At 39.9% G+C, this 27,164-nt stretch overlaps 1 protein-coding gene across 1 annotated transcript in view; it reads right to left on the reverse strand.

Annotated features, from left to right (window-relative positions):
* The window catches only part of CRPPA (CDP-L-ribitol pyrophosphorylase A), a 311,086-nt gene extending 285,076 nt beyond the window's left edge, over positions 1-26,010 (reverse strand). The window contains exons 1-2 of the mRNA XM_059171274.1: positions 25,657-26,010; positions 7,624-7,900 (exon numbers count right to left, since the gene is read on the reverse strand). Coding sequence (XP_059027257.1) covers positions 7,624-7,900; positions 25,657-25,901 — 522 coding nt within the window. The 5' untranslated portion in view covers positions 25,902-26,010. The remainder of the gene's footprint in view (positions 1-7,623; positions 7,901-25,656) is intronic.
* Positions 26,011-27,164: the final 1,154 nt, after the last annotated feature.

The raw sequence follows: 27,164 nt of genomic DNA on the forward strand, positions 1-27,164 counted from the left end.
CTTTGCCAAGATCTTTTTTTTTTTTTTTAAGATAGATTTATTTATTTATTTATTTATTTGACAGAGAGAAATCACAAGTAGGCAGAGAGGCAGGCAGAGAGAGAGGAAGGGAAGCAGGCTCCCTGCTGAGCAGAGAGCCTGATGTGGGGCTTGATCCCAGGACCCTGAGATCATGACCTAAGCCAAAGGCAGAGGCTTTAACCCACTGAGCCACCCAGGCGCCCCTGCCAACATCTCTCTTAAAACAATGTCCTTGTTACTGCTTTTGCACCTCTGGACTTTTAATTATTCAGAAATATACAAGTAATTTATACTTAGTAAAACTCTTGTACTTTCAGCAAAATGGCTGACAAATTATCTTGCAAAACATCTTGCTATTTAAGTAGTTCAGGAAAAATGTTACTAACAGCTTTTTTCCCCAGTGTGACTTGAAAAGGTGTTTTTTTTTTTTTTACAAAGTTTTTCAGAATGAGGATTCACTGATTAACTCCCTAGGACTAACATCAGAGCCAGAATCCAAGGAAAACAGCAGAGATGCTTTAGGTTAGTAAGAGGCTTTAGTTTAAACAAATGAGAAGGAATGAGGACTGACATTTTGAGCCCATGCTTGGCCAGTTAGAACTGTGGCCCTCACATAAAGATGCATGTAACCATTTAAAAGGTAAACCACCCAATGTACAAGTATCCAGTGTGGTAACACTGCACAGAATTCTCTGCTGTCCTGGCTGGAATTCTGACAGGGAGGGGAATCTCCCCGTTACCTTAATTTGATGTGAGTTCACGTTTCGGCTTAACATTACCGTAAGATGGATAAAACCTCAAGCCAAAAATCAACATAAAGAGACCCCTAAATGGTAAAACCCTTGGGATCCCCAGCAGAACCAACACAAATCTGTTCCGGAAACACATCCTCATCCCATGCCCAAAGGACTCCTACTTACATTGTCTTGCCAAACATGGGCCTACAGTATAGTTTACTCAACAGAAGACAAAACAGATCACAAGTGAACAAATGAAGTGAAAAACTACAAAAAATTACATTAGCTATAATGTATTAAATATTCATCTTTAAACACTGAAAAAAGAATACATAATCCTAAGAAAAAGGAGGCCAATAACATTTGAAAAGGACTGAGTCAAACTTCTAGAAATTGAATTTTTTTTTTAAGATTTTATTTATTTATTTGACAGAGATCACAAGTAGGCAGAGAGGCAGGCAGAGAGAGAGAGAGAGAGAGAGAGAAGCAGGCTTCCTGCGGAGCAGGGAGCCCGATGCGGGGCTCGATCCCAGGACCCTGAGATCATGACCCGAGCCGAAGGCAGCAGCCCAAACCACTGAGCCACCCAGGCGCCCCTAGAAATTGAATTTTTAATTGAAGACTACTTCAACAAGAGATTACATTAGGGCTGAAAAAATGAAAACTGAAGTTCTCCAGAAGAAACCTCTCTCTTTCTCTCTCTCTTTCTTTCTCTCTCTCTCTCTCTCTCTCACTCACACACACACACACACACACACACAGGTGGTAAGAGGACAGGGTAAGGTTTACCATACATACAGTGATGTAGAAGTAAAAGATAAAGCTGTAGGGTGAGCAATGGAGCAAGGTCAATATTTATAGGATAATGGTACAGAGGTTTCTAGAAATGGTAAGATGTAAATCAAAACTTCTGAATAAATCCAAAGCAAGAGAAAAAAAAATTCTTATCTAGTCACATATTAGAGGGAGTGCACATTACCTGAGAAAAATAAGGGACTTTAAAATCCACCTGACAAAAAAAATAAATAAATAAAATAAAATCCACTGACAGACACTCCACAGCTAAGACAGCAATGCGTTGAGAGGACCCTAGACTTTCCTTGTCCCTCTAACGTAACTAGGTACTTACCAAATCGTTCTGAATGCCCAAGAAATCGACTGAGTACTGACAGAACAACTGCACAACTAGAGTGAGAGAAGAAGCCACACTGAGGAAAGCACACAGTGTGGAGATGTCATTTGGGAAGAAACGCTTCATAAGTACTATAGAGATGAGGGAGCCCTGGTCACAGAGGGAGCGCAAAGAGAGAGACAAGCATGCAGAGGGGAATGCAGGAGGAGAATATTTCCCAAAAGCCACTGGCTGGAAAAACTAGACAGGCTGATTGGAGTTTTTACAACCAGCAGGGGCTCAAAGCTGACTTTTTTAGAGGTCAGGCTGGAATAGAGCCCCAGGGCACTGCCCTGCTGCTGGAGACAACCCTGGGGAATACTGCATGATTTGAGGATCACCTAAGACACAAAGGGAGAAACTGTTTGCTCTTCTAGCATCTGTGAGAAGTAGAGTTTCCAGAAACGTCTCTCTAGGGACAAAGGAGCCAGTGGGCACCATTTCCCTCCTTCACCCCTCTGCATAGATGCAGAGACACCTACTGAGGACAGCCAGCCCAGACACTGGCTGTTTAGCCTGCTTTGTGCAAATTCCGTACCCCCCGGCTCTGGTGTGACTGCCCTTCTAGGTAAAACCTGTGTCCATCCTAGCATGGCGAGACCCTCCCCCTAAAAGACTAGCACAGCCCATCCCTCCATCCGTGCATATCACATCTTCCAACCATAGAGTTCTACAAGGTTTCAGTGTCAGTGGAAGTAGTATCAGGTCTCATTTAACAAGCAGACCAGAGCACATTTAGTTTAAACTTGCCACACTCTAGCCAAGGTTCCAACACTGCCCACTACAGGCCAGAAGAACCTCTGCAGATGACTGACCTGTGGGTCAGAGCAGCCAAAAGTCAGCAGCAGAGCACAGAGCACCAAATACACACCAGAGGCACTCCCTGAAGCACCAGGTCCTAGAAACTATATAATCTCTTCTTCATAAAGTCATTACTCTCAGGAGTAGCAACATAACAGGCTTTTCTAACACACACAAGATGACAGAGACCTATAAAAATGCTAAGATGGAAGAATTCATTCCAAAAGGAAGAACAAGAAAAGGTAGTGGCCAGAGATCTAATCAAAACAGATACAAGTAATATGACTGGTGGGGAATTTAAAGTAACCATAATAAGGCTTGAGAAAAACATGGAAGACAATAGGGAGAACCTTACAACAGAGAAGAAAGAAGCTAAGAAACAATCAGGCAGAAATTAAAACAGCAGTACTGAAATTCAAAACCAAATGGATGTAATGACCACAGGGATGGAAGAAGCAGAGGAATGAGTAAGTGATATAGAGGATAAAAGCTATAAACAATGTTGAATGAAACAGAGAAGAATTATGGAACACAAGAGTAGACTTAGGGAATTCAGTAACTCCACCAAACATAGTAGGGTTCATATCATAGGAGTCCCAGTGGAAGAAGAGAGGGAAAAGGAGACAGAAGGCTTATTTGAAGAAATAGATGAAAACTTCCCTGATCAGGAGAAAAAACAGAGATCCCAATCCAGGAGACACATAAAATTCTTATTAAAAAATCAACAAAAACATGCCACATCAGGATATACTGTAAATTTGCAAAATGGAGTAAAAAAGAAAAAAATCGCAAATCATCAAAATAAGTCCTTAACTTACAAAGGAATACCCATAAGGCTAGCCACAGATCTCCACACAGAAACCTGGCAAGCCAGAAGACAGTGGCATGGCACCTTCAAGGTGCTAAAAGGGAAAAATCTGCAGCCAAGAATATTATATCCAGCAAAGCTATTATTCATAATAGAAGGAGAGATAAAGTTTGGAAAGATATTGTCCAAAGAAGACATACAGATGGCTAAAAGACACAAGAAAGATGCTTGACATCATTCATAATCAGGGAAATTCAAATCAAATCTATAAGGAGATATCAACTCACACTTTTGAGGGTGGCTAAAATTAACAACAGAGGAAACAACAGGTATTGGCAAGGCTGCAGAGAAATGTGGATACCTCTTAGAGCTAGTAACTCTAAAAAAGCAATATGAAGGTTCCTGAAAAAGTTTAAAATAGAATTACCCTAGGATTCAGCACTCATGCTACAAGTTATTTATGCAAAGAGTACAAAAATACAGGTTCAAAGGGAAACATACATCCTGATGTTCATAGCAGCATTATCAATAGCCAAACTATGGAGAGAGCCCAAAAATCCAAATATCCATCTTCTGATGAATGGATCAAGGAGATGTGGTATATATGTGCAATGGAGTATAACTCAACCAAAAAAAAAAAAAAAAGAATGAAATCTTGCTATTTGCTAGGGCATGGATCAAGCTAGATAGTATTATACAGAGTGAACTAAGTCAATCAGACAAAGACAAATACCATATGATTTCACTCATATGTGAAATTTTAGAAACAAAACAGGTGAACATACTGGAGGAGAAAAGAGACAAACCAGGAAAGCCTCTTAACTATAGAGAATAAACTTAGGGTTACTGGAGGAGGGTTGGGGGAGTAAGTGGGTGATAGGGATTAAGGAGGGCGCTTGTTATGATAAACCCCAGGTGTTGTATGGAAGTGATGGATCACTAAATTCTACACCTGAAATTAATATTCCACGGTACGTTAATTGGAATTTAAATAAAAACTTGAATAAAATAAATAACAATAAAATCTGCCTGACAGAAAAGGCAGGTAACCTTCAAGGGACACAATAAGACTGGTAATGGGACACTAGTATACTGGTCAACAAACTTCTCACAAGCAAAATTAAAGCCAGGACACAATGATATATTATCAAAGTACTGGAAAAGAGAAAATACTTATAAACTTAGAAATTTATACCCCAGCAAGTGATCATATGAAAGGCAGAAATAACCCAGAAAGGATTTACCTGCTAGCTGTATTAAAGTCTTCTCCCCTCCATGGAACCCTGAAACGAAGCTTACAGAGGTAAGATAACCTGAGTTCTGGTGACAGTTCTGAGTTCCTGTATGCAGATAACTCAATTATCAGCCTTAGTTTGGGACATCTTAGTATTCTGAGGTAATCTATTTCCAACTTGAAAACGTATTTTAAACAAAGAAGTTAAAATTTCACAATTCCCTTTAACATGTATGCCCTTCAGGGGCTGTCTGACCTTTGGGTACAGCCTCAAAGTTGAGAGCTAAGAGAACAAAAGAGAATCCATTAAGAATCTATGCAACACAATTTAAGGGAACAAAGGAGAATTAATTCAAAAGAAGCCATGGAAAACAAGTGGTTTAGTGTCTCTGACTAAGTGAAGTCTTCACCATTTTCTTGCCTTGGGATGGTATCCAATTCAGACCAGTCTTGGGCAATTTAATGCCTATAGGCTAAGAAGGTGTCATTCCTTTCCAACACAAAACTTCAACAACGAAGTGCCAAGTCTCAACTCCACTTAGTTTTTACGATTAGAAATTAAAACAGTGTGAAAGTGCTGGCATGAAGTAATACCTGGGTATAAGGTTGTTAGGTCACTAGCCTAACCTTTATAACTTAGGATAACCAAGAGATACTGAGTATCTTCAGTGTAAAACTATGTATTGTTTAGAGACAACCCTTCTGGATTAGTTGAATGTAACATTCCATTGCCTTTGAGCTCTTTTACAAACTTCGCAAGTTATAGGTAACTGACAACAATGCAAAATCATTCTTGCATATAAAGACGCAAATAAACTCTGCCTAGTGGAGGTTTGACACCCCTCACATGGGGAGGAAAAAATACAGTTTTGTCTATGTGAGTTCATTTTAGTATTGCTTCACAAAAAGGTGTGCTTCTCTGAGTCTAACATGTGCCTGGTTCCTTCATTAACACCAAGAGCATGTTAAGGATTTCACGTATCTGTATGAAACTCACTCTCTACTTTCTTAAAGCTTATTCCCTAACACCATCAAAACAAGATATTATTTCTAGCAGACCAGGTTTCTAAAGCTCCAAAATAAATTGTGAAGATTCCACTTAAAACTAGCTTCTTAAATTTTCCGTGAGTTCATGAAAATATGTAAGTTTTAATCATATACATAGTACATAAGTTATTCTGATCAATGTTAATTATAAATATAGTCAAAAATTCCCACAAATCTGCAACCAAAAAAGTCAGTAACTGCTATACATGTTAATGTCTCATTAAGTCACCACTTACACTGGGTATCTTGGCTTATAACTGCAGCAGGAGGAGAGTCCTCTTCAGTTTCAGACTTACTACCAAAACTGTCACTTTATTGACAAGCTTAGAAATAAGACCTCAAAAAGAGCAACTGACCAAAAATTCCAAATGTGTAATTTCTATAGTGAGCATAATAGTTACCCAAAAGGTAATAAAGGCAAAGGCATCTAATTATACTCACCAGGTACTATAAATTTTTAATTATCTGCCCCAACTATCTAGTGCTCCCTAGGAGCTTAAGAAATTTGTCAGGTTTCTCTCTACTTCCTCAAAGTTCTAAATCCTGTGCTGCTTCATTCCTCCTCGGGGCACTTCTAGCTGATCACATGGTCTCTAGCATGGCTGAGGGGCCTGCAGAACAGGAAGGAGCCCAAATCCAGTTTTGAGGTCACCTAATATAACCTCTATCTCAAGTTTCACTCCATCAAGATACATTCCATGTATCTTTTTTAAGTTACATTGAAGAAAAAGGTTTTTGTTGATTTAAAGAATTCTTATACAGGTTTAAAAGGAATTCATGTTGTAGGGAGAGGAGATTACATTAGCAACAATTCCCTGAGGAAGAGACTGCAGTTGCATATAGGAAACTAAAGAGAAATCACACTATCTTTTCCAGATGGGTAATTTTTAACTCACCACCCACATGGCAAAGAAGGCTTAGAGGACTCCTTCCATTTGTCTACAATACTAGATGTTGTAATTCATCTTAATACCTTTTCATTTTTAAGTACTTAGCACTCTACTGAGCAGTTAACACCTAATTTCCAACACCTAAAAAAACCGCAAGGATTAGCATCTGTACTTTTACAAGGCAAAGGGGCTCAAAGAGGTTGCGCAAGGTGCTCATATACCACTAATTAGAAAGCCTGAGAACTGGGCCTACACATGTCCCACTCCACAGCCTGTTGCTATCATGCTGTACCAAGTGTGTACAGCAACTCTCATTCTGTCTCCAATTTAGACTATAAACCTATTAACTTATTTTTAGGATTTTATCTAGTAATATAAGAACAAAACAAAGATGTTCTAGAGATTATAATATGGCTTTGGCTATCCTATGTTCTGGTGAATTAGAACACAGAATTCTGTGTCATCCTAAAACATTTTAATTTAAAGGGTGTGAAAATCTTGTCTGGCTGGAAAGTAAACCACTTCCAAAAACTCAAAACACAATTTGGGTTTGATGAGTCAGACTTTTTATTATTATGTGCATCTTAGACTTGAGAGTTTTCTTAGGTATTTTCAGGTAAGTGCACAATGCTTCTCATTCCTTCAGTGTACATTCAAAACTATACTCTGAAGACATTACTACATGTCTTCATGTAGTAAAAAAGCTCATGTTACAATGAGGGACTATAAGAAAATATAAGTTCTAGTACAGTCTCAGAAGACGCCAAGCTTCCTTAAAAATTTTGCATTATGTCTTTAAGTCAATATGCCTATTTTAAACAGACATCTAAATATGATTTCATCAAAATCCAACAAATTAACACTTACTACAGTATTTGTCTCTTTTATCCTTTTTCAGAAGTTTAACCACTTACCCCATATTCCTTAGCAGCTGTGACAACTTTGAAAAGGACATCTTCCTCGACAAATGGTCTCACGGCGTCATGGATTATCACAACTTCTGGCTTAGAGAGTTTAGAGTTGGGCTGGTCCTCTGCCAGTGCTCTTAGCCCATTGAAAATTGACCTGTGGCGGGTCACTCCAGCTTCAACCAGGGAGATGCGCTGATGCTTGTACTTTTGAATGATACCTTTCATCGCTTCCATGTTCTCTCCAGTTACTGCCACAACAATGTCTTTTATCCAGCATACCCTAAAAGAAAAATGTGCATACATTTAACATAAACTGGGCCTTATACGAGTTAAGCTAGTAAGAAAGTGAATTAATAAGTACTACTGTAACTTCTTAGGGGTATGGAAAACTGAACGTTAAAGTAAATCAGTCTGATGCATTTTATCAGGTCTAGTAAAGAAGCTGATGAATATTTCATACTCTATATAACAACAGATATAATTTCACTATGGACTATAAAACATTACGTCTATATAGATATCATACAACACATACAGATTCCTCAGTAATTAAGTTTGAATTAGACTATCAGTACATCAAGAAAAAAGAATACAGTAATAGGCCTTTAAATTGATTCTTTCCAAATTATGTGTTCAATAGAATAGGAACAATCTCAAAAGTCTGTCTCTTGAGTCCATAAAATTATTTAAAAAGCTGGAACACTTATCTAACACAAACTTTGCCTACATCAAGGTAAAACATTATAGCTTAAATAGGGCAACTAAGACTGTATAAATACAAGTGGGACTCAAAATAATAAACTTTGTAATAAAATATAAAATTAAAGAATTAACCTATTGAGTCATACCAAGTATTGAGCCATTCTTCTATTGTACAACATTTTCCTAAAGACTCGCTGACCTATTGCTCTCACAGTCCACGGCATTGAGTGGCAACTGTGTTACATCTTGGCTGACTTCTCTTGAACAGCAGTGCTAACAGAGCTTAATGTCATTAAACTCTTCTGTTCCACCGCCAACAGGCCCAAATCAGGCAAACTGCCTCTGACCCATGCTATCAACTCTGAATGTAGGTCACTTTAAAATTTAATAGAACTCAGAAACATCTTTTGAAGAACTCTTAGACTATGACATGCTACATGCTCATGTTAGATCAAGTCTTATGCACATTTTTACGAAATGGAAGGGTCTGAAAATTACTTAGTGAAATTAACTTTGTTTATATGAACATTCGGTTGACTTACTCAATTATTAAACTCCAATCTTCAGTTATTCAATCAACCCTTTCCATAATCCGAAACCCCACTGTGCCTGTGGCTACAACAATAGTACAGAGATGAACACACTAAGAGCTACTTTATAGGCACACTGCCTTTTCATTTTAAGTCCATTTCTTTAATAAGTACTTATTGCACACTGAATCAATGATCAGCACTGAGTACACAATGAAAATAAACACTGCCTTTGCAGAGTTTACGGATCAAAGAACATCAAAGAACAAATACAAGCTGTGATCAAGTGCTATAAAGAAAGCCAGGCTCCAGGATTGCAAGCAAATGGACTTTTTGACCAGTACAGGGAAGGCCAGGATGATACTCCCTAAGGAAGCTGAATTTGCTGTAGGATCCAGACGGTGAGTGGTGGCAGGGGAAATACAAAGGGGTACAAAAGGCTGGTGGAAGCAAAGGCCATGGCAACCTCCTGAGGGCCAGGAAACCACTGGAGTCACATCCTTTAAGCTAGTGGGGAAGCCGAAGAAGAGGCTGGAGGTCCAGGCAAGAGCAAGACTGGGCTAGGCCATGGGGACATCACAGACCATGTTATGGGTTTTAATGTTATAATAGAAAACCCAGAAAACCTTTATGCAGGAGAGGACATTTATACCTTAAAAAACAAACAAACAAAAAACAAACAAATGTAAAAACAAGAAAAGAAAAGAAAACCTCACCCACCCAAATGTTCTAGGCATTGTTTTAGGACAGAAAGGCCCCTTAAAGAGGACCACCTCCTAATTCCCCAAACCTGTGAAGTTATAACCCTACACAGAGAAGGAACTTCATGAAAGTGATTAAGTTAAGGATCTTGAGATGGAAGAATCATTCTGGACTACCTGAGTAGGTCTAACATAATCACAGGAGTCCTTACACATGAACAAGAGGCAGAAGAGTCAAAAGAGGAGAGGAATTAAAAGAAGCAGTGCTCAGTGTGATAGAGGACCACCACAAGTCCATGTGAATGACCCCCAGAAACTAGAAAATGGCAAGTAAATGGATTGCCCCTAGAGTTTCCAGAATGAACGCAGTACTGCCAACACCTTTAAGTTTTGGCCCAGTGAAACCTATTTCAAACTTTTGACTCTTCTGACTTAACAGAAGTGCAAGGTAATTCATGTAGCTTTAAGCCACTTAGTTCATGGACTATTTTTTTTCTTTTAACAGCAGCAATAGTAAACTAATTTAGGAGCCTCAGTTTTACTTTTGCTGCAAGGTGGAGAAGAGATTTAGTAGAGAGAAAGGATGCAAGTAGACCAGATAGAAGGGAGCTGCTGCTGCATTCTGGGGAATACAGTGATTACAGCCTGGCTACCAAACTGAGCTTGTAGATGGCATTTAAAGGATAAATTAGAGATAATAACCTAGTAAGATTGGCAAAACAAATCAATTATGACAGAATATAAAATAGCTAACCTAGATTAACCACTTACTATGGTTTGAGCCTTAGTGAAGTTTTAACCTCCTGTAAGTCCTCCTCCTCTACTATCACTTAAATGGGAAATAATTATAATATGATATAGGCATGACACTCAGTACTTTAAATAGTTTTACCATTCTTCATCAAAAGAAGACATTCCGTGTTCCAGAAGGTAGGTTCCATGATGGCAGGGACATCTGTTTTGCCCATTGCTTTTCACCTAGTACCAAATAAACACTAATCGGTTGGTAAATGACCATGGTCAGTCTTATCTACCAGAAAGAGTGTAAATCTGACAACACAGTATTGTCTCAAGGGTTATGAAAATGCAAGCAGCTCTTCAGTAATCTGGCTAGCTCCAAAAACTCAGTAATGAGCTTAACTTTCCCTATGTGATGTGGTTGCGTTTTGAGTCATTTGACTCCTTACCTTCATTTCTAGAACATTAGGCTGCTCTAAGGCCAGGGTTATTCATGTTTTGTTAGACACTGTGGGGAATTTCAATCACAAGTAAACTAAGACAATGCAGTAATATTCACAGAATACCAGAGTCGCATATGGATTATTATGGGCAGGCAATAGAAAGAATTAGGGAAAAAGACTCAGGGTGGGTTGCTCTTCAGTTTGTAGCCCATCCATCCCCCATTCCTTCCCTTGCAAACCTAACTGATCATAGCATACTTGCCAGTTTAGAATTTACACTGTACTTAAAGCCCCTCTACAAGTGACAAGTGACAGTTCGTGTCCCCTAAATGTGGAGCTTCCCAAGATTCTGTCTTCACAGACACAGCTGTGATCAAGGCACTTAATCCCCGTTTATTGCACCATTCTCTTAGCTTATCTCCCTCTCATCTTATCCCAACACAACCCATTCTCACCACTCCCGGTGGATTTTTCTCACATGCAAACTGAAGGTCACCCCCTGCTCATTTTTGAGCTGGGCCCATCAAAATCTGACCTCGGCCCACTTATTCCTACACCACTTCATCTTTCCCATACCCCTCTTACTCAGAGGGCATTTTCTCACACACGCAAGTCTTTGCTTATACTACCTCCTCCACTTCCCAGCACAGCTATCACCAATCCTGGGTTGGGAGGAAAGTGGGAGGCTCAGTCCCACTTGTTCACCTACCTATCGGTTCAGATATGGCTACCCTAGGAAGCTTTAGTAGTCATTCTGGGGGGCAGCATCCCTGGTCTCCCCTCCCAGTGTACTCTTACCGCTAGAGAAACTTAGCATCATACTCTACAGTTTGCCTTTTCTATCTCCCTCACTAAGAAGCCAACTCATAGCAAACGGAGCCTACGCCTTATAGCTTGGCACATTCTATACCAATCAGTATTAGTAATATTGACAGCAACAACGACTGATGGTTTGCTAGGTGACACATACTGTGTTGAGTACTAGCCTGCAAAATCTATCTGATTCCAAGAAGTCACTATTATCACCACTTTATAGATGGCACAGAAGCAGTGGCCTGACCATAATCTCACACTTAAGAAATGAAAGGACTTGGGTAGACCCAAGTCTGATTTTAGAGCACATAGTACTGCCAATGTACTAATAGTCTCTGAGAAGGATGTGGCAAAATCCAGGAGCAAAAAGAGCATGTCCACATCTACTGTGTCTCTAGCACTTCATTCATCTTATTAGTGATGAACCATATAATATTGTTGCATTTGTGGTCAAAATGTCGAGTTTCCTGTAATTTCCTGTACTTCAAGCAAAAATAAACATCTAACATTTGCCAGGCAGTATACTAGACAATTGTGATATAATAATGAACCAAGACTGGCAGAATTCCTGACCTCACAGACCATATGTTACTAAATATCTGTTAAGTGAATCCATGAATAGAGAAGACTTAAATAACTAGAAAGGAATAAATTATTAGTTTACATGCTTAAGCCTTTTCTCTATTCATGGATTCATTTAAAGTATTCAACATAATGGTCTACAATTCATCTGAGTTTAGAGGAAAGAATTATTAACAGTGATCAAATATGTTTCAGTTTATTAATATGACATCACATTAAAGTTTTTGGTTTCATTTTTTTAGAGAACCTTTAAGTACATGCTCAAGTTAATCAGTAGGCAAGACTATTCTATAGTCAAGAGCTTAACATGTACCTTATGCTATTCATCTCTTTTCATAGTGAATTTTACCATAAAAATAGCTCCAAAGCAACTGTAAAGGCCTCATGTTGCTTTTTTTCACAAATATTACTCTCAATTAAATCTTAATATTGAATAAGAGGGAGATAGGCAAGACATTGCTAGACTAAATAGTCATTCAAATATCTGCACAATGAGTCAATGAATTAATGAACTCCCAAAGACAAGTTCCAATTTTATGAGAATGCCTTCAAAGAGCTATAAAATAATTAATTTCCAAACAAAGCCAGTCAAAATAGATGTAAATAATTAGATATACCCATGGCCTTTGACTATTTCCAAAAGTTATAGGAGACTCTGAAGAGCAAAGTGTTTTAAACTAGTCTTTCTCAGATTAAGGCCTATTAGTGTGTCAATTTAATGAGTTTAGATTAACATTTTTGGTTAAATGAAATAGAAATTAACAGAACTGTCAAGTTAGAATGCATAGTAAATAGTAAGGACAGGCCTTCTTGAAAGCCTTTCAAATATGTGCACATATGTGTATTTAAGCACATGTTTAATGGAGTCATTGTGCAAAATATTCTTTTAAACAAGTCACAATAAAAAATTTTTTTTTTTTTTAAAGATTTATTTATTTATTTGACAGAGATTACAAGTAGGCAGAGAGGCAGGCAGAGAGAGAGAGAGGAGGAAGCAGGCTCCCTGCTGAGCAGAGAGCCCGATGCGGGACTCGATCCCAGGACCCTGAGATCATGACCTGAGCCGAAGGCAGCGGCTTAACCCACTGAGCCACCCAGGCGCCCCACAATAAAAAATTTTAAAAGACATAGTTTTAAACCATTCTCAAGAGATGACATTGTTATGCTATTTTGTTCAGCATCCAAGCATACTCCCAGCACTTACAAGCCTTTTTAAGTACTGTTTATATTTCAAAGGATTTATTCACATTCTTTTCTAGTTATAGAATTAAGAGTCTTTTACAGCATTAAAGCTTACTAATGCAGAATCATGCAACTGAGAAAAACCTTAACTACCTCACGCAGTGCCTACCGAACAAATATTTGCTGAATAAATGAATGAGGTTGACCTCCTCAGCTGAAGGCAAGTCCACACTGAACTCCTATAGACTGAACTTCCTAGCACATTCTATGGGCACTTAAAATCTAACCTTGAGTTCCATTACACCTATAGACATTTTGAGGAAAATTTTCGGCTCTCTTGTTTTCTTGTTTTTTGGCTGGTCTCTTGTTTTGTAAAAAATCACTTTGAGTATTCTGCTTGGGCAGTTTAATATGATCAGTTGAAATCAGAAGATTTAAACAAATGCTTTTTAAATAAACAGATGGAAAATCAGGTCCTATTAAATTCTCTAAAGGGTTATTACCAGGCTGTAGGTATTTAGCTCCGAGGGACAGTGGCGATTGTGGCTGACTGCCATGACAGTGTTCACAGAAATTAGGTCAGTGGACTGTCCTGTGGCCATAACTGGTAGATTTACATCCCTCCATACCCACCCTCATATTTTAGCCACAAAGTATAGAACGGATGTGAAGGGGCTGGTTCCTAACAGCCCTCACAAGGTCAGGTCTCCTTATGATGGCCCATGAAGGATTCCTAGATGACAAGCCCAACCTACCAGTCCTAATCTCTTCTTGAAGGAGCCCCATGGGGGCCTTCCCACCGGGAATTTAACAAAAACATCTAGTCATCTGACCTACACAAAACACAGTTCTATTGTATTTTTAATACATTATATAGGCCTATTGCTTGCTTCCCTTGATTCAGATTTGACCCCTTTCTTAATGAAGCATTAAGAAAATTCTTTAATGTCAAATTCATGTATTTGAACATGCTCATTCAACTATAATAACCTAGAGTGCCCTTTTCTTTCTGAATCTTAATCCAATTAGTCACTAAAACCTGTCAATCCTGTCTACAGATTTCTCCAGTCTTCCCTACTCCATTCTGACTTTCAGCTCAACTCCAGCAATCAATACTGCTCATTTAAATTTACATTTATGTGTTTCTCCATAGAATTTACAGGGGTTTTCAGAAAGAGTATGATAGAATAAGTACACAAAAAAATCGAAAATCAGAGACAATCCAGTAAGTCAGAAAGTCTAATAAGCCATGAGTTCATCAACTTTCACAAATACACCTATCATCTGAGGAGATGGTAGAGTAGGAGAACCCTAAGTTCACCTCATCCCACGAATACAACTAGTTAACAACAACTAGTTAACAACCCAATCAGTGTAAATGACCCATGAAGTGACTGGAAAGCTGGCAGAACAAACTTCACAACTAAAGGCAGGGAAGAGGCCACAGGGAAGGTAAGAAGGGCCAACACAGTCTGAGAGCAAAAGGAACCTTGCTGCCTGTATTAGGGAGGGAGCTGGTGGCACTGAGAAGGGCAAAAAACAGATTTCACAACAGCAACCCATGCAATGGGAGGATGCATCTCTTTACTACTTGCCTTTGAATGTGAAATGGCCCAACTTCCCTCAGTTCTTAAAACCAGAACTTAAAGCCTAGAATTTTTAAAATCCCCAGACTCTAACTTGCTTGCCCAAAGCCCCACCATGTCATGCCACCCCAACACATTTCAGCAGACCCACCATTTTCCAATCGTTCTTACTTCATCCCACTGTGGCGCCCCCCCCCGCCCCAAAAGACCAGTACAAACCCTGTCAACACCCAATCTCTTGACCTGTGCTTCTGCAGGACCTCAGTTCCTGCAGGGGCAAGTCTCAATTCACAGGCCAACCACTGCACACCTTGCTGCCCATGACAGGCAGAGAGGGCCTCTGGAGACAACTGAAGGAAAAAGAAGCTAAGATTCAATAGCAGAGCACACATGACACACATAGGAGACAGTTTCTGGAGCACCAGGACCTGGCAAACAGGGAACACTATAAGGAAACAGGGCACTATAAGACCTCTTCTTAATAAAGTTACTATTGTTAGGAGCAAAAGAAGTAACTAACTTTCCTAACACAGAGAAAAAGACACAGAAATTCAGACAAAATGAGTAGACACAGCAATATTTCCCAAATGAAAGAACAAGACAAAACCACAGCAAGAAACCAAAACAAAACAGATTTAAGTAATAGGACTAAAAGATAATTTAAAGTACTGATCATAAAAATACCTGCTGAACTTGAGAAAGAAGTGGAAGACATCAGTGAGACCATGAACAGATAAAAAAGAACCAATCACAGATCAAGAACACAGTAAGTGAAACTAAAAATACACTTGATGGAATAAATAGCAGGCTGGATGAAGCAGAGAAATAATTTACAAACATGGAAGAGTAATGGAACATAAATAACCAAATCTGAGCAAAGTAGAGGAAAGAGAATTATGCAAATTGAGAACAGTCTTAGGGAACTCTGTGACACCAAGCATAATAATATCTGCTACAGGGATCTCGCATGAGAGAGAAATAAGGGGGCAGAAAATTTATTTCAATAAATAATAGCTACAAACTTACCTTACCTGAGGAAAGAAACCCATCCAGATTCAGGAGGCAAAGATATCCATGCACCCACCCAAAAAATTCAACCCAAGTACATCCACATCAAAACATATAGTAAGTAAAATGTAATTTTAAAGATTTTTTAAAAGTACACTATAAAAAGTAGTGAAAGGAAAAAAATTTTAAAGCAGCTAAGGAAGAAAGTTACATTCAAAGGAAAATTCATAAGGCTATCAGGGGATTTTTCAGCAGAAACTTTGAGGCTATACTGATATTGTGGCAAAACACAGTGGCAGGATACATTCAATGTGTTGGAAGGGAAAAATCAGCAACCAAGAATCTTCTACCCAGGAAGGCTATCCAGAATAAAAAGAGAAAGAGTTACTCAGATAAAAGCTAAAGGAGTTCAAGACCATTAAACCAGCACTACAATAAATATTAAAAGGGACTCCAGGTGAAAGGGAAGATCATAAATTGCAGTATGAAAAGTAAACAATAAAGTAATAAAAATAACTTTTACTGTAAAAACAAAAACAAAAACAAAAAACAGTCAAGGGATTCATAAAATAAAAGGATGTAGTGGGAGACAAACCATAAGAGACTTGTGATCTCAGGAAACAAATGGAGGGTTGCTAGAGGGGAGGGGGGTGGGGGGATGGGGCAGCTGGGTGATGGACATTAGGGAGAGTATGTGTTGTGGTGAGTGCTGTGTATTGTGTAAGACTGATGAATCACAGACCCATACCCCTCAAACAAATAATATATTATATATTAAAAAAAAAAAAAAAAAAAAAAAGACTCACTCAAGAAGAAATTGAAAATCTGGGGGGAGGAGGGAATGTATCCAGCACATAAAAACACTTAAAAACTCTCCCCTTGCCAGTAAAAGTATGCTTAACTAGTTATACCCATTTGTCATTTTGTTGAAGATTTGCATATTAACAACATCTACCCCCACCTCCCTCTCCAAACAAACAAACAAAAATGTGGGGAGGGGATTCTTTGCTTTTAGGAACTCTATGCCCCAACCAAATACCAAGCTTTTCTATAATGGCCATAGAAATGCAAAAAGGTCCCTCCCCAAAGCATTCAGAATTTGAAGTGGCAGAAAGTTATCTAAACATTCCATTGTGATTTATTCACAGATTGAGATTAAGATTCAGTGTTCTCAATTTTTAGTCACAACATCACACCATATTACTATCTGTGGGGATGATTTTCACAATCACCACAACTTTGTTCTCTGTTTTTCCTTGTCTTCAGAGTGTTTTCTGACTTTTGATGGCAGTGTGGCTCACTGAAAACAATTGGTTTGCACCGCTTGGCCAAAGTCACCTGGCTTCTCCTGGCCTCCCTCTCCTCCCCTGGAAACCAGTAGCTGCTTGATGGACTTAAAAGCAGTATAGGAGATCAGGTTAGCAAAAGTCTCTCCCTTGGCATGTTACATGGGCCTTCAGTGGTGATTTTTAAATTTCTCTTCTCTCTTCAGTGGTGATTTTAAAATTTCAAAATTTGCTGTCTGATGTATTTTACTTAATTCATGAGTGTATAAATTAAACATTGCATTAATGGGGGAAAAAAGGATGTAAAATATGACACAATACACCTGAAACATAGGAGAAGAGGAGTAAAGAATGGATTTAAACTTCGGTGACCATCAACTTCATATAGACTGCTATACACAGTTGTTAAACACACACCTAATGGTAACCACAAATCAGAAACAGGTAATACGTACGCAAAGAAAAAAGGGAAAGGGATCCAAGTGTATCACCAAAGAAGGCCAACAAACCATGAAATACAGCAACAGAAGGATCAGAGAAAATCTGTAGAAACAACCACAAAACGAGTAACAAAATGACAACAATACTATCAGTAATTATTTTGAACATGAATGAACTAAATGCTCCAAACAAAAGGCATACAGTGACATAGTGGATAAAAAATAAGAACCATCTACCAGCCACCCATAAAAACACTCATTTCAGACTTAAACACACATGCAGACTGACACAGAGGAGATGAAGAAACATTTACCATGCAAATAGAGGCCAAAAGAAAGCCAGGGAGGCAATACTTGTATCCAACAATACAGACTTCAAAACAGAGTCTATAACAGGAGACAAAGAAGGACACTATATAATAATTAAGGGGACTATCCAACAAAGACATAACAATTGTAAGATTTATGCACCCAAAAGGGAGTGCCCAAATACATAAAATAATTATGAACATAAAGGAAATAATCAATAGAAATAGGGGACTTCAATACCACACTGACATCAATGGACAGATAATCCAAAAATAAGGAAAGAGTGACTTTTAATGACCCACTGAAACAGATGAAATTAACATATTCAGAACATTCCATCCTAAAACAGAATACACAATCTTTTCAAGAGAACATGGAACATTCTTCAGAATAGATCACATATTAAGCTTTAAAACAAGCCTCAACAAACACAAAAAGATTGCAGTTATAATATGCATCTTTTCTCACAATACTATGGAACTGGTCAACAACCACAAGAAAAAAATCTGGCAAGACCACATACACATAGAGATTAAATAACATGTTACACAACAATGAATGGGTCAACCAGGAAACAAAGAAATTAAAAAGTAGATGACAACTAAAGAAAATGAAAACACAATGCTCCAAAATCTTTAAGATGCAGCAAAAGCTGTTCTTAACAGGGAAGTTTCTGGTAATACAGGCCTACTTTAAGAAGCAAGAGAAATCTCAAAAAAACTTACCTTACACCTAAAGGAGCTAGAAGAAGAACAAACAAAACCTAAATCTAGCAAAAGGAAATAAAGACAGGAGAAGAAATAAATACTATAGAAACTTTAAAAAAATAAAATAAAATAAAATGCATCAAGGAAACCAGGAGCTGGTTCTTTAGAAAAAAATAAAATAAAATAAACAAAATAAACCTTTAGCAAGACTCACTGAAGATTAAAAACAAAACAAAAAGAATAACCCTAACAAAATTACTAATGAAAGAGAAATAATTTTAAAAAGATTATAAAAACTGATATGCCAACAAATTGAACAACTTAGAACGAATCAATTCTTAGAAACATATAACCTCCCAAAACTAAAGCAGGAATAGAAATTTTGAACTGACCAATCACCAGCAATGGAAGTCAACCATTATCAAAAAAAAAAACTCCCAAATGGAAGTCCAGAACCAGATGGCTTCACAGGCAAATTCTACTTTATACCTATTCTTCTCAAAGTATTTCAAAAAAAACCCAAGAGGAAGGAATACTTCCAAATTCATTCTATGAGGCCATTATCACCCTGATACCAAAACTAGATATAAACACCACAAAAACAGTACAGAGCAGTATCTCTCATGAATATAGATGTAAAAATCCTCAAAATACTAGCAAACAAAATCCAACAATGTATTTTTTAAAATCATACACCACTATCAGTGGGGTATATGCGTGGGATGCAAGAGCATTTCGATATTCAACACAGTACTGGAAGTCCTAGCCACAGATTTAGATCTAGGAATAAACTTAACTGAAGAGGTAAATGACCTGTACTCTGAAAAAACACTAGTGAAAGAAATTCAAGAGGACACAAAGAAATGGAAAGACATTCCATGTACATGGATTGGAAGAATACTGTTAAAATATCTAGATTACCCAAAGCCATCTACAGATTTAATGCAATCCCTATCAAAATACCAACAGCATCTTTCACAGACCTAGAACAATCCTCAAATTCATATGGAACCCAAAAAGACCCCAAATAGTCAAAGCATCTTGAGAAACAAAACTGGAGGTATCACAATTCCAAACTTCAAGTTATACTGCAAAGTGGTGGTAATTAAAAAAGTATGGGGGCACTTGGCTGGCTCAACTGGTGGAGCATGTGATTCTTAATGTTGGGGTTATAAGTGTGAGCTCCATGCTGGGTGTACAAATTTCTTAAAAAAAAAATTTAAAAAGAAATAAAGGATTTAAAAAAAGTATGGTAGTGGCATAAAAACACATAGGTCAAAAAAAAAAAAAATAGGTCAATAAAATAGAACAAAATATCCAAAAATAAACCCGCAATTCCATGGTCAATTAATCTTTGACAAAGGAGGAATGAATATACAATGGGCAAAAGACAGTCTCTTCAACAAATGATGTTGGGAATGCTGAAGAATGAAACTGGACCACTTTCGCCATACACAAAAATTAACTCAAAATAGATAAAAGACCTAATTGTGAGATCTGAAACCACAAAAGTCCTTGAACAGAGTACAGGCAGTAATCTGACAGTGGCCATGGCAACACTATTCTACTTATATTTGCTGAGTTGAGGGACTACATCAAAATAAAAAGTTTCTACACAGAAGCAAACAACCAACAAACCTAAAAGTTGTGGCTCAGTTAACAGTCCACCTCTTGATTTCAGCTCAGGTCATGATCTCACAGTCCTGGGATCGAGGCCCAAGTTGACTCTGGGCTGGGTGTGGAGCCTGCTTAATATTCTCTCTCCCCCTCTCCTCTCCCCTTCCTCAGTAAATAAAACAAAAAACCAGAAATCAACCTACAGAATGGGAGAAGATATTTGCAAAGGACATAACCAGTAGAAGAGTTAGTATCCAAAACATAGAAAGAACTTCTAAAATTCAACACCCAAAGAACAAATAACCCAATTAAAAAATGCAAAGACGTGAACACACATTTCTTCAAGGAAGACATACAGATGTCCAAGAGACACTTGAAAAGATGCTCAACATTATTCATCATCTGCAAAATGCAAATCAAAACCACAAGATATCACCTCACACCTGTCAGAATGGTTAAAATTAGTAACACAAGAAACATCAAGTGCTGACTAGGACGTAGAGAAAAAGAAGCCTCATGCACTGCTGGTGGGAATGCAAACTGGGGCAGACACTGTGGAAAACACTATGAAGGTTCCTCAAAAGTAAAACTAAAATTACACTATGATCCAGTTATCATACCACTGCTATTTACCTTTAAAAAAAAAAAAAAAAAAGAACACTAATTCAAAGGGATACATGCACCCCTATATCTACCACAGCATTACTTACAATAGCCAAATTATGAAAGCAGTTGATAAACTGGTACACACACACAAACACACACACACACAAACACACACACACACACACGTACAGATATTAACCAGCCATAAAAAAGAATGAAATCATGATATTTTGCAAAAACATGGACAGAGCTAAAGAGTGAAATCTATTTCTAAGTGACATATGTTAAAGAAAGGCAAATACCATATGATTTCACTCATAAGCGGAATGTAAAGGGTGCCTGGGTGGCTCGGTTGGTTAAAGCCTCAGTCTTTGGCTCAGGTCATGATCCCAGGGTCCTGGGATGGAGCCCCGCATTGGGCTCCCTCCTCAGCAGAGAGCCTGCTTCTCCCTCTCCCTCTGCCTGCTGCTCTGCCTCTTGTGCTCTCTCTCCACCTCTCTAGTAAACAAATAACATCTATAAAAAATAAATAAATAAGTAGAATGTAAGAAACAAACAAGCAAAAAGAAAAAAGAGAAGGGCAAAACAAGAACAGACTCTTAACCATCAGAACAAACTGATGGTTACCTGAGAGGAGATGGGTTGGAGAATAAGTGAAACAGGTCATGGGTATTAAAGAGTACACTTGCGGGGCGCCTGGGTGGCTCAGTGGGTTAAACCCTCTGCCTTCAGCTCAGCTCATGATCTCAGGGTCCTGGGATCAAGCCCCACATCGGGCTCTCTGCTTAACAGGGAGCCTGCCTCCCCCTCTCTCTCTGCCTACTTGTGATCTCTGTCAAATAAATAAATAAAATCTTTTAAAAAAATAATAATAATAAAATAGTAAAATTATACTTGTAATGAAAAAAATAGATTTAAAAAACCAAACAAAAAAAATATATATAGAAGTATAGAATTATTACTTTGTACACCTGAAGGTAATACATCAATTATGCCTCAATTTAAAAACACAGACTAAACCAAACAAAATCAACACACACACACACACACACACACACACACACACGCATACCATGGAGTCTAAGTTGCTAAAATTGGACTTGCACTGATTTTCCAAGTGTCAAGAAAGCAACCCAACTCAACCACAAAAATCAGAGTTTACTTAAGACAAACACATATAAATCAATAAAACATTTCTAATTTATCCGATGTTACCACACTTATGCTGACTAATGCACATTAGCCAAACTAAAGGAGACAAACTGGAAATAGAAGGCCAACATGTTAATATACAATGATATACGCATTACTATCAAAAATTTGCAGTGCTTTTTTATTGGTGGGACAGCCCATTTTCTTCCATTAGATTTATATGGGCTGCCAGTTTATTATAATGTTTTGATGTGCACTGAACCGGTATCAAGGAACAAGTCCTCTTGGGCAGTGTTCTCCTATCTCAGGAAACAAGTAACCTCACCAACTAGAGAGAGGGGCTGTGAGAGACCTTGTTCAAATGTATCAGCAGAGGAACTCCCACTCCCAGCCCACTCCACCATGAATCTTAAGCAGCAAAAGCCCAAGTTTGCCTCATTAGCTCGCTTTTCTTACAGTTGTCATTTTATTCATTCCGCTATGTTTAGGTTAACTCACCACTCTGAGAGTTTAATTATTTGAAAAGAGAAGTAAGACTGCTGGCAGGAATTTTTACTTTCTACCTAAGACCTGGGAATACATTTTTTAGATAGTAAAATAATTGAGTGGATCAATTTTGAGTGTATTTTACAATTTAACTGTCAGAGCTTTAGGCCACCAACGCCATTGTCACCTAAGTTTTCTTAAATCAGTAATTCTTTCAGAAACTGCTCACAAATCAATAGTTAGATAAGGACATAGGACTCTTGACCTCAGATTCTTGTTAGTACAATGGCGGCAAAAAGAGTTCTTTTCTGTGACTGAAGAACAGGTACTTTAATATACACCATGTTGTTTGAGAAGAAACTCCCTTGAGCTAACCTTAGACGCTAAGGATCTTACCATTCCACATAAGAATCTTTGCTCTTAATTCCTCTATGGTCATGGAACCCCTTGCTCAGCCACTGGCTGTGCGGAGTCAGAGAATAAACCTCCAGGATTTTGACAGCAATCTCGGAGTTTAAATGCTTCTTTCAAAGGTTTCAACCAGTTGGGTTTTGGGGGCTTTTTTTTAGCTGTCCACCTCACCTTCAGAAGTATCCTGTACCCCTAATTCCTGAACCTTTCCAAGATCCTGGGATTTCAACCAACATGCTTCTTTGGGACTGTTCCCACTTTCTTAGGACTGGTCAGTCTGATTGATTACCATACCATTCTGTTCTTCTAACATTTTGTTGTCATCTTTTATCGACTCCAGCACCTCTTACATTCATTTTCCCTTGTGTAGTCTTTTTGGGTGGAAAAATGCAAGAGTGGAAATAATGCCATCTAAACAAGTATTTAACTAAAACCAAGACTAGCTACATTTCTTCACATTTCCCCATCTCAACTGAAGAACTGTGGACCTGTTCCATAGTGTAATGGTTCGCACTCTGGACTCTGAAGAACTGTGGACCAAACTTCAGAGGCAAAATCTCTCATTCCCTGTAATTTTATACTGGCTCAAAATTCTGAAAGACAGATCACACCATAAGGGTCATTTTTCCATCACTATCTTTCTTACTCAAGATTAACGAAGAAATAAAGATAACTCACAGCAACCTCTGTTGGTAAGATGGCAAAAGTTTGAGAAAGGAAAATCTTAATTTACAAAGGACAAAATGAAATTTCATACACAACCCATACTCACAGCGCAGACACTGTCCTAAAATAAACGAAATGACAAGACAGTGGAGATACCCAATTACAGCTTTTATTTGGGACAATGAGAGCAGCTCTTCCCCTACAGTAATGGTAAACATGCATAATTTCACCAAAGAGCAAAAGGCAAGAATTTTACAACATTTTATGCTTCCATTTCCTTTCCTTATTTGACCCTGAATAATTCAGGGGGATGAAATAACCTAGGGTCTTTTAGCACCATGCTCTAGGAAGTCTATTAGCAGTCAAGAGAATGCCCTTCGTTTAGGAAATGGCTCAGAAGTACCCATACCTAAACCCCTGTAATGCAAGGTTTCCAAGAACTTCCTGAAACACAACCCAAATAGAAGCATTTCTTAAGTTCAGGCATTGTAACAGTGACCAAAAAAACGCCCCAGAGTATTTCAAAATGGAGATTTAAGCAGTTGCTATTAGAATTGTATCACTCCTGTTACTAAAAGAAAACTGTATTCCCCATCTTCCATAAATAAGGCCTTTCTAGAAAATTCTTTTAAAGATTTTTGCAGTAACCACCTATCTCAGGCTCCCTCAGAGGATGCGAACATGCTAATAATGCTAATTTCCTTCACAGGAAGGAAAATTAAATGTAACAAACACTGTATTTCGCTACACCTGGTAATTCAGCAGTTAGATTCTGAGGGCCAGATTCCATTGTGTCCCGTAATACCACCTACATAATGAGCTATGTTGTCACAAGATCTAGGATCCAATCCCTGTAGTTACATGATGCATACATAGAGAAAAGGTAGACTACAGAAAGGGGAAGCATCTGGAGCTGTTTCAGGGTTTGTCTGGGTTTCAGATGGAACCACAGGCCTGATTACGTGAATCAAGGGTGATTAGGACTCTTCATGCTTCCTTTTTCCAAAGGCCAACATTTAGGAAGATAACCATACACAAAGCAACTCGGGCCCTTGGGCTTTTGTGGTGTGTACAGCATGGTGGGGCAGAGAGATCTTTTCTGGAAAAATGGGCTTCTGTCCTTTGATTAGTAGCAACTGAACAGCCACCTCCAAATGATATGCTAAAAGAGGTCATCTCTCTTGAGCTACAAAGGTTATTTCATTTCAAGGTTTAACATCCTGTCACAACACACTGGCTTCAAGCCGTCTCAGCACCTTTTCCAGCACGTCTGTGGACCTTCGAAACTGCCCTCTTTCCACCCCTCCAGCCTCACCGCACGCTCAGTCATATAACTGGGTGTTAACACCTAAGTAACATGCCCCCTTTTCACCTCCCTGAGGCTCCCCTAATCCTCGCTACCCCCATTCCCTCTCTCTTTTCCCTACACGTCAGTGCATTTTGTAATTGTATAGGGCATATATTGGCCTTAACTTCAGAATCTCGCTCCCTTAAATCCATATACACCATTGAAAAGCTGGGATTAAATCCTGCCCCTCGGCCCACCTTCAACACTTCGTAACCAACACGGGGCCCTAAGAGATCCTCAGCTGGCGTTTACCCATGAATGGATAAAGTAAACAAAGTTTCGTCTAAAACTCCAATTCACGCATGCACGGAGTGCTTGAGAGAGAGCAAGAGGCAAACAGGCAGGAGAGACTCCGCAAAGGGCCACACTGGGGCTACTGTTGAAACTAAATGCCTCTTAGTCCCAGTCCAGGCTCTCCTTCCTCAGTCCAGCTCCGCCAGCCGGGCTCCCCCCACCCGCTCCGCCAACGCCTGCCGCGGCGGGGCAGCCCCGCTTGTTTGCCGGCCTGTTCGAAGGGGCAGAGCCGCCCATCTCTGAAGGGCAAGCGAGCCCGGACCCGCATCGGCGGGACAGAGCCGATGGAGTCGGCCCCGCCCGTCCGCCGAGAGAAGGCGCCCGCGCGAAGGCACCACGAGGGGCAGGTGTCGCGGGCCGCCCTAGGCGGGCCGGGGAGGGAGCGGGAGGCCGGGCCGGGAACCGGGGGCGCGCCTGGCGCCGCATTACCTCTCCAAGGCCTGCAGGGTGTAGCTGATGAGCGGCCTCTCCAGGATGGGACAGAACTGCTTCGGGGTGGGGACGCCCATCCTCTCCCCGCTTCCCCCCGCCGGCAACACGGCAGCCACGCTGGGAGCGCGGCGCCCGGGCTCGACCCGGGCCTCGGCCGGGTGCAGCGGAGAAGCCGCGGCCGCCGCCTCCGCGACGCGGGAGTCGCCGGGACAAGGCCCCGGTGCGGCGGGCCTGGGCTCCATGGCGGCGAGCGGCGCGGCAGGCCTGGCTGGCCCTGGGCCAGAGCGCCCGGCGGGTGCTCGGGCCCGCGGCTGGGCCAGGGGGGAAAAGGGGGAAGAGCGGGTGAGCGGGGACGGCGCCCACGGACGGAGAGCGCAGGGAGCCGCGAGGGCCAGGCCGCGGCGTGTCCGAAGGGGACGGTCCAGCCGCCAAGCTCCTTCTGGCCGCGTCCGCGGCCTCTGCTCCGAGCCCAGCGCCCCCGGCAGGCCTGAGTTCCGCGCCTCCTCGCTCCTCTGGCGGGCCCCGCAGTCGCCTCAGGGGGAAGCCGCAGCCCTTGGTACACACCGGCGGGTCCCAGGAAACTTCACAGCTACGCGTAGGCTGTGGAGGTCGGGACGCCCTCCAGCCCCTCTCCCCTTAGAGACATTGGCATTCGAGTCACGGGATGGGACAGAGAAATTTCTACCTTTGCTTAAGCTCGTGAGGCTTCCTGAGTCCCCCTCAGGAAAGACAGGTGGATGGACAAATGTTATTAGGAACCTCATCTACTTAAAACCAGACTGCTGCAGGTCTCAAATTTGTCTGCAAACTGCAACTATCTGGGGAGGTCAGAAAGTGCTGACGCCTAGGTCCCACCCTCAGGGACTGGGATTTAATTAGTCCGCGGCGTGGCCGGAGTGTCGCCCGTTTTTCAAGATCCCCAGCTAATTCTAATGGGCAAAGCAATGATACCAATAATGGGCAAAGCAATGATACCAATGATACCAATAATCGCTGAACAAGCCCACACACATGGGCTCATTTAATCCCCAGGAGAACCCTACTATTACTGGGGCTTTGTTTGTTTTGGTTTTTTTACAGAGAAAGATAAAGGTGGTAGTATTGAAATAACTTGTGTAAAATTGCACACCTAATGGCAGAGCTGCCTTCAGGCCCTTGCACGCGGAGTTCAGGGATTCCAGGCCTGGAGCATATATGCCCTTGTTGAGTTCTGTCCTTGCTGGTCGTGTTTACCAGAGAAATCGAGTTGAGTATTTGCAATGTCAGAGCCCATTGTTTTAGGTCCCTGGAATGTAAACTCCATGAGAGTAGGATACTTAATTTTTTGGTTTGGGTTTTGTGCTCAGCTCCTGGAATTAAAAATAAAGTTTAATAAATATGTATTGAATGAGCGGATTGAGTCAGTTTATCATGATTGAAATATATTTATTTTTAAATATTTGCTAATTTAATCTTCACCTATAAATAGTTAATGTAAGGTTGTTTAAAAAAAAAAGGAATCTTAA

Source organism: Mustela lutreola, chromosome 4 (assembly GCF_030435805.1).
Source record: "Mustela lutreola isolate mMusLut2 chromosome 4, mMusLut2.pri, whole genome shotgun sequence".
NCBI classification, from domain to species: domain Eukaryota; kingdom Metazoa; phylum Chordata; class Mammalia; order Carnivora; family Mustelidae; genus Mustela; species Mustela lutreola.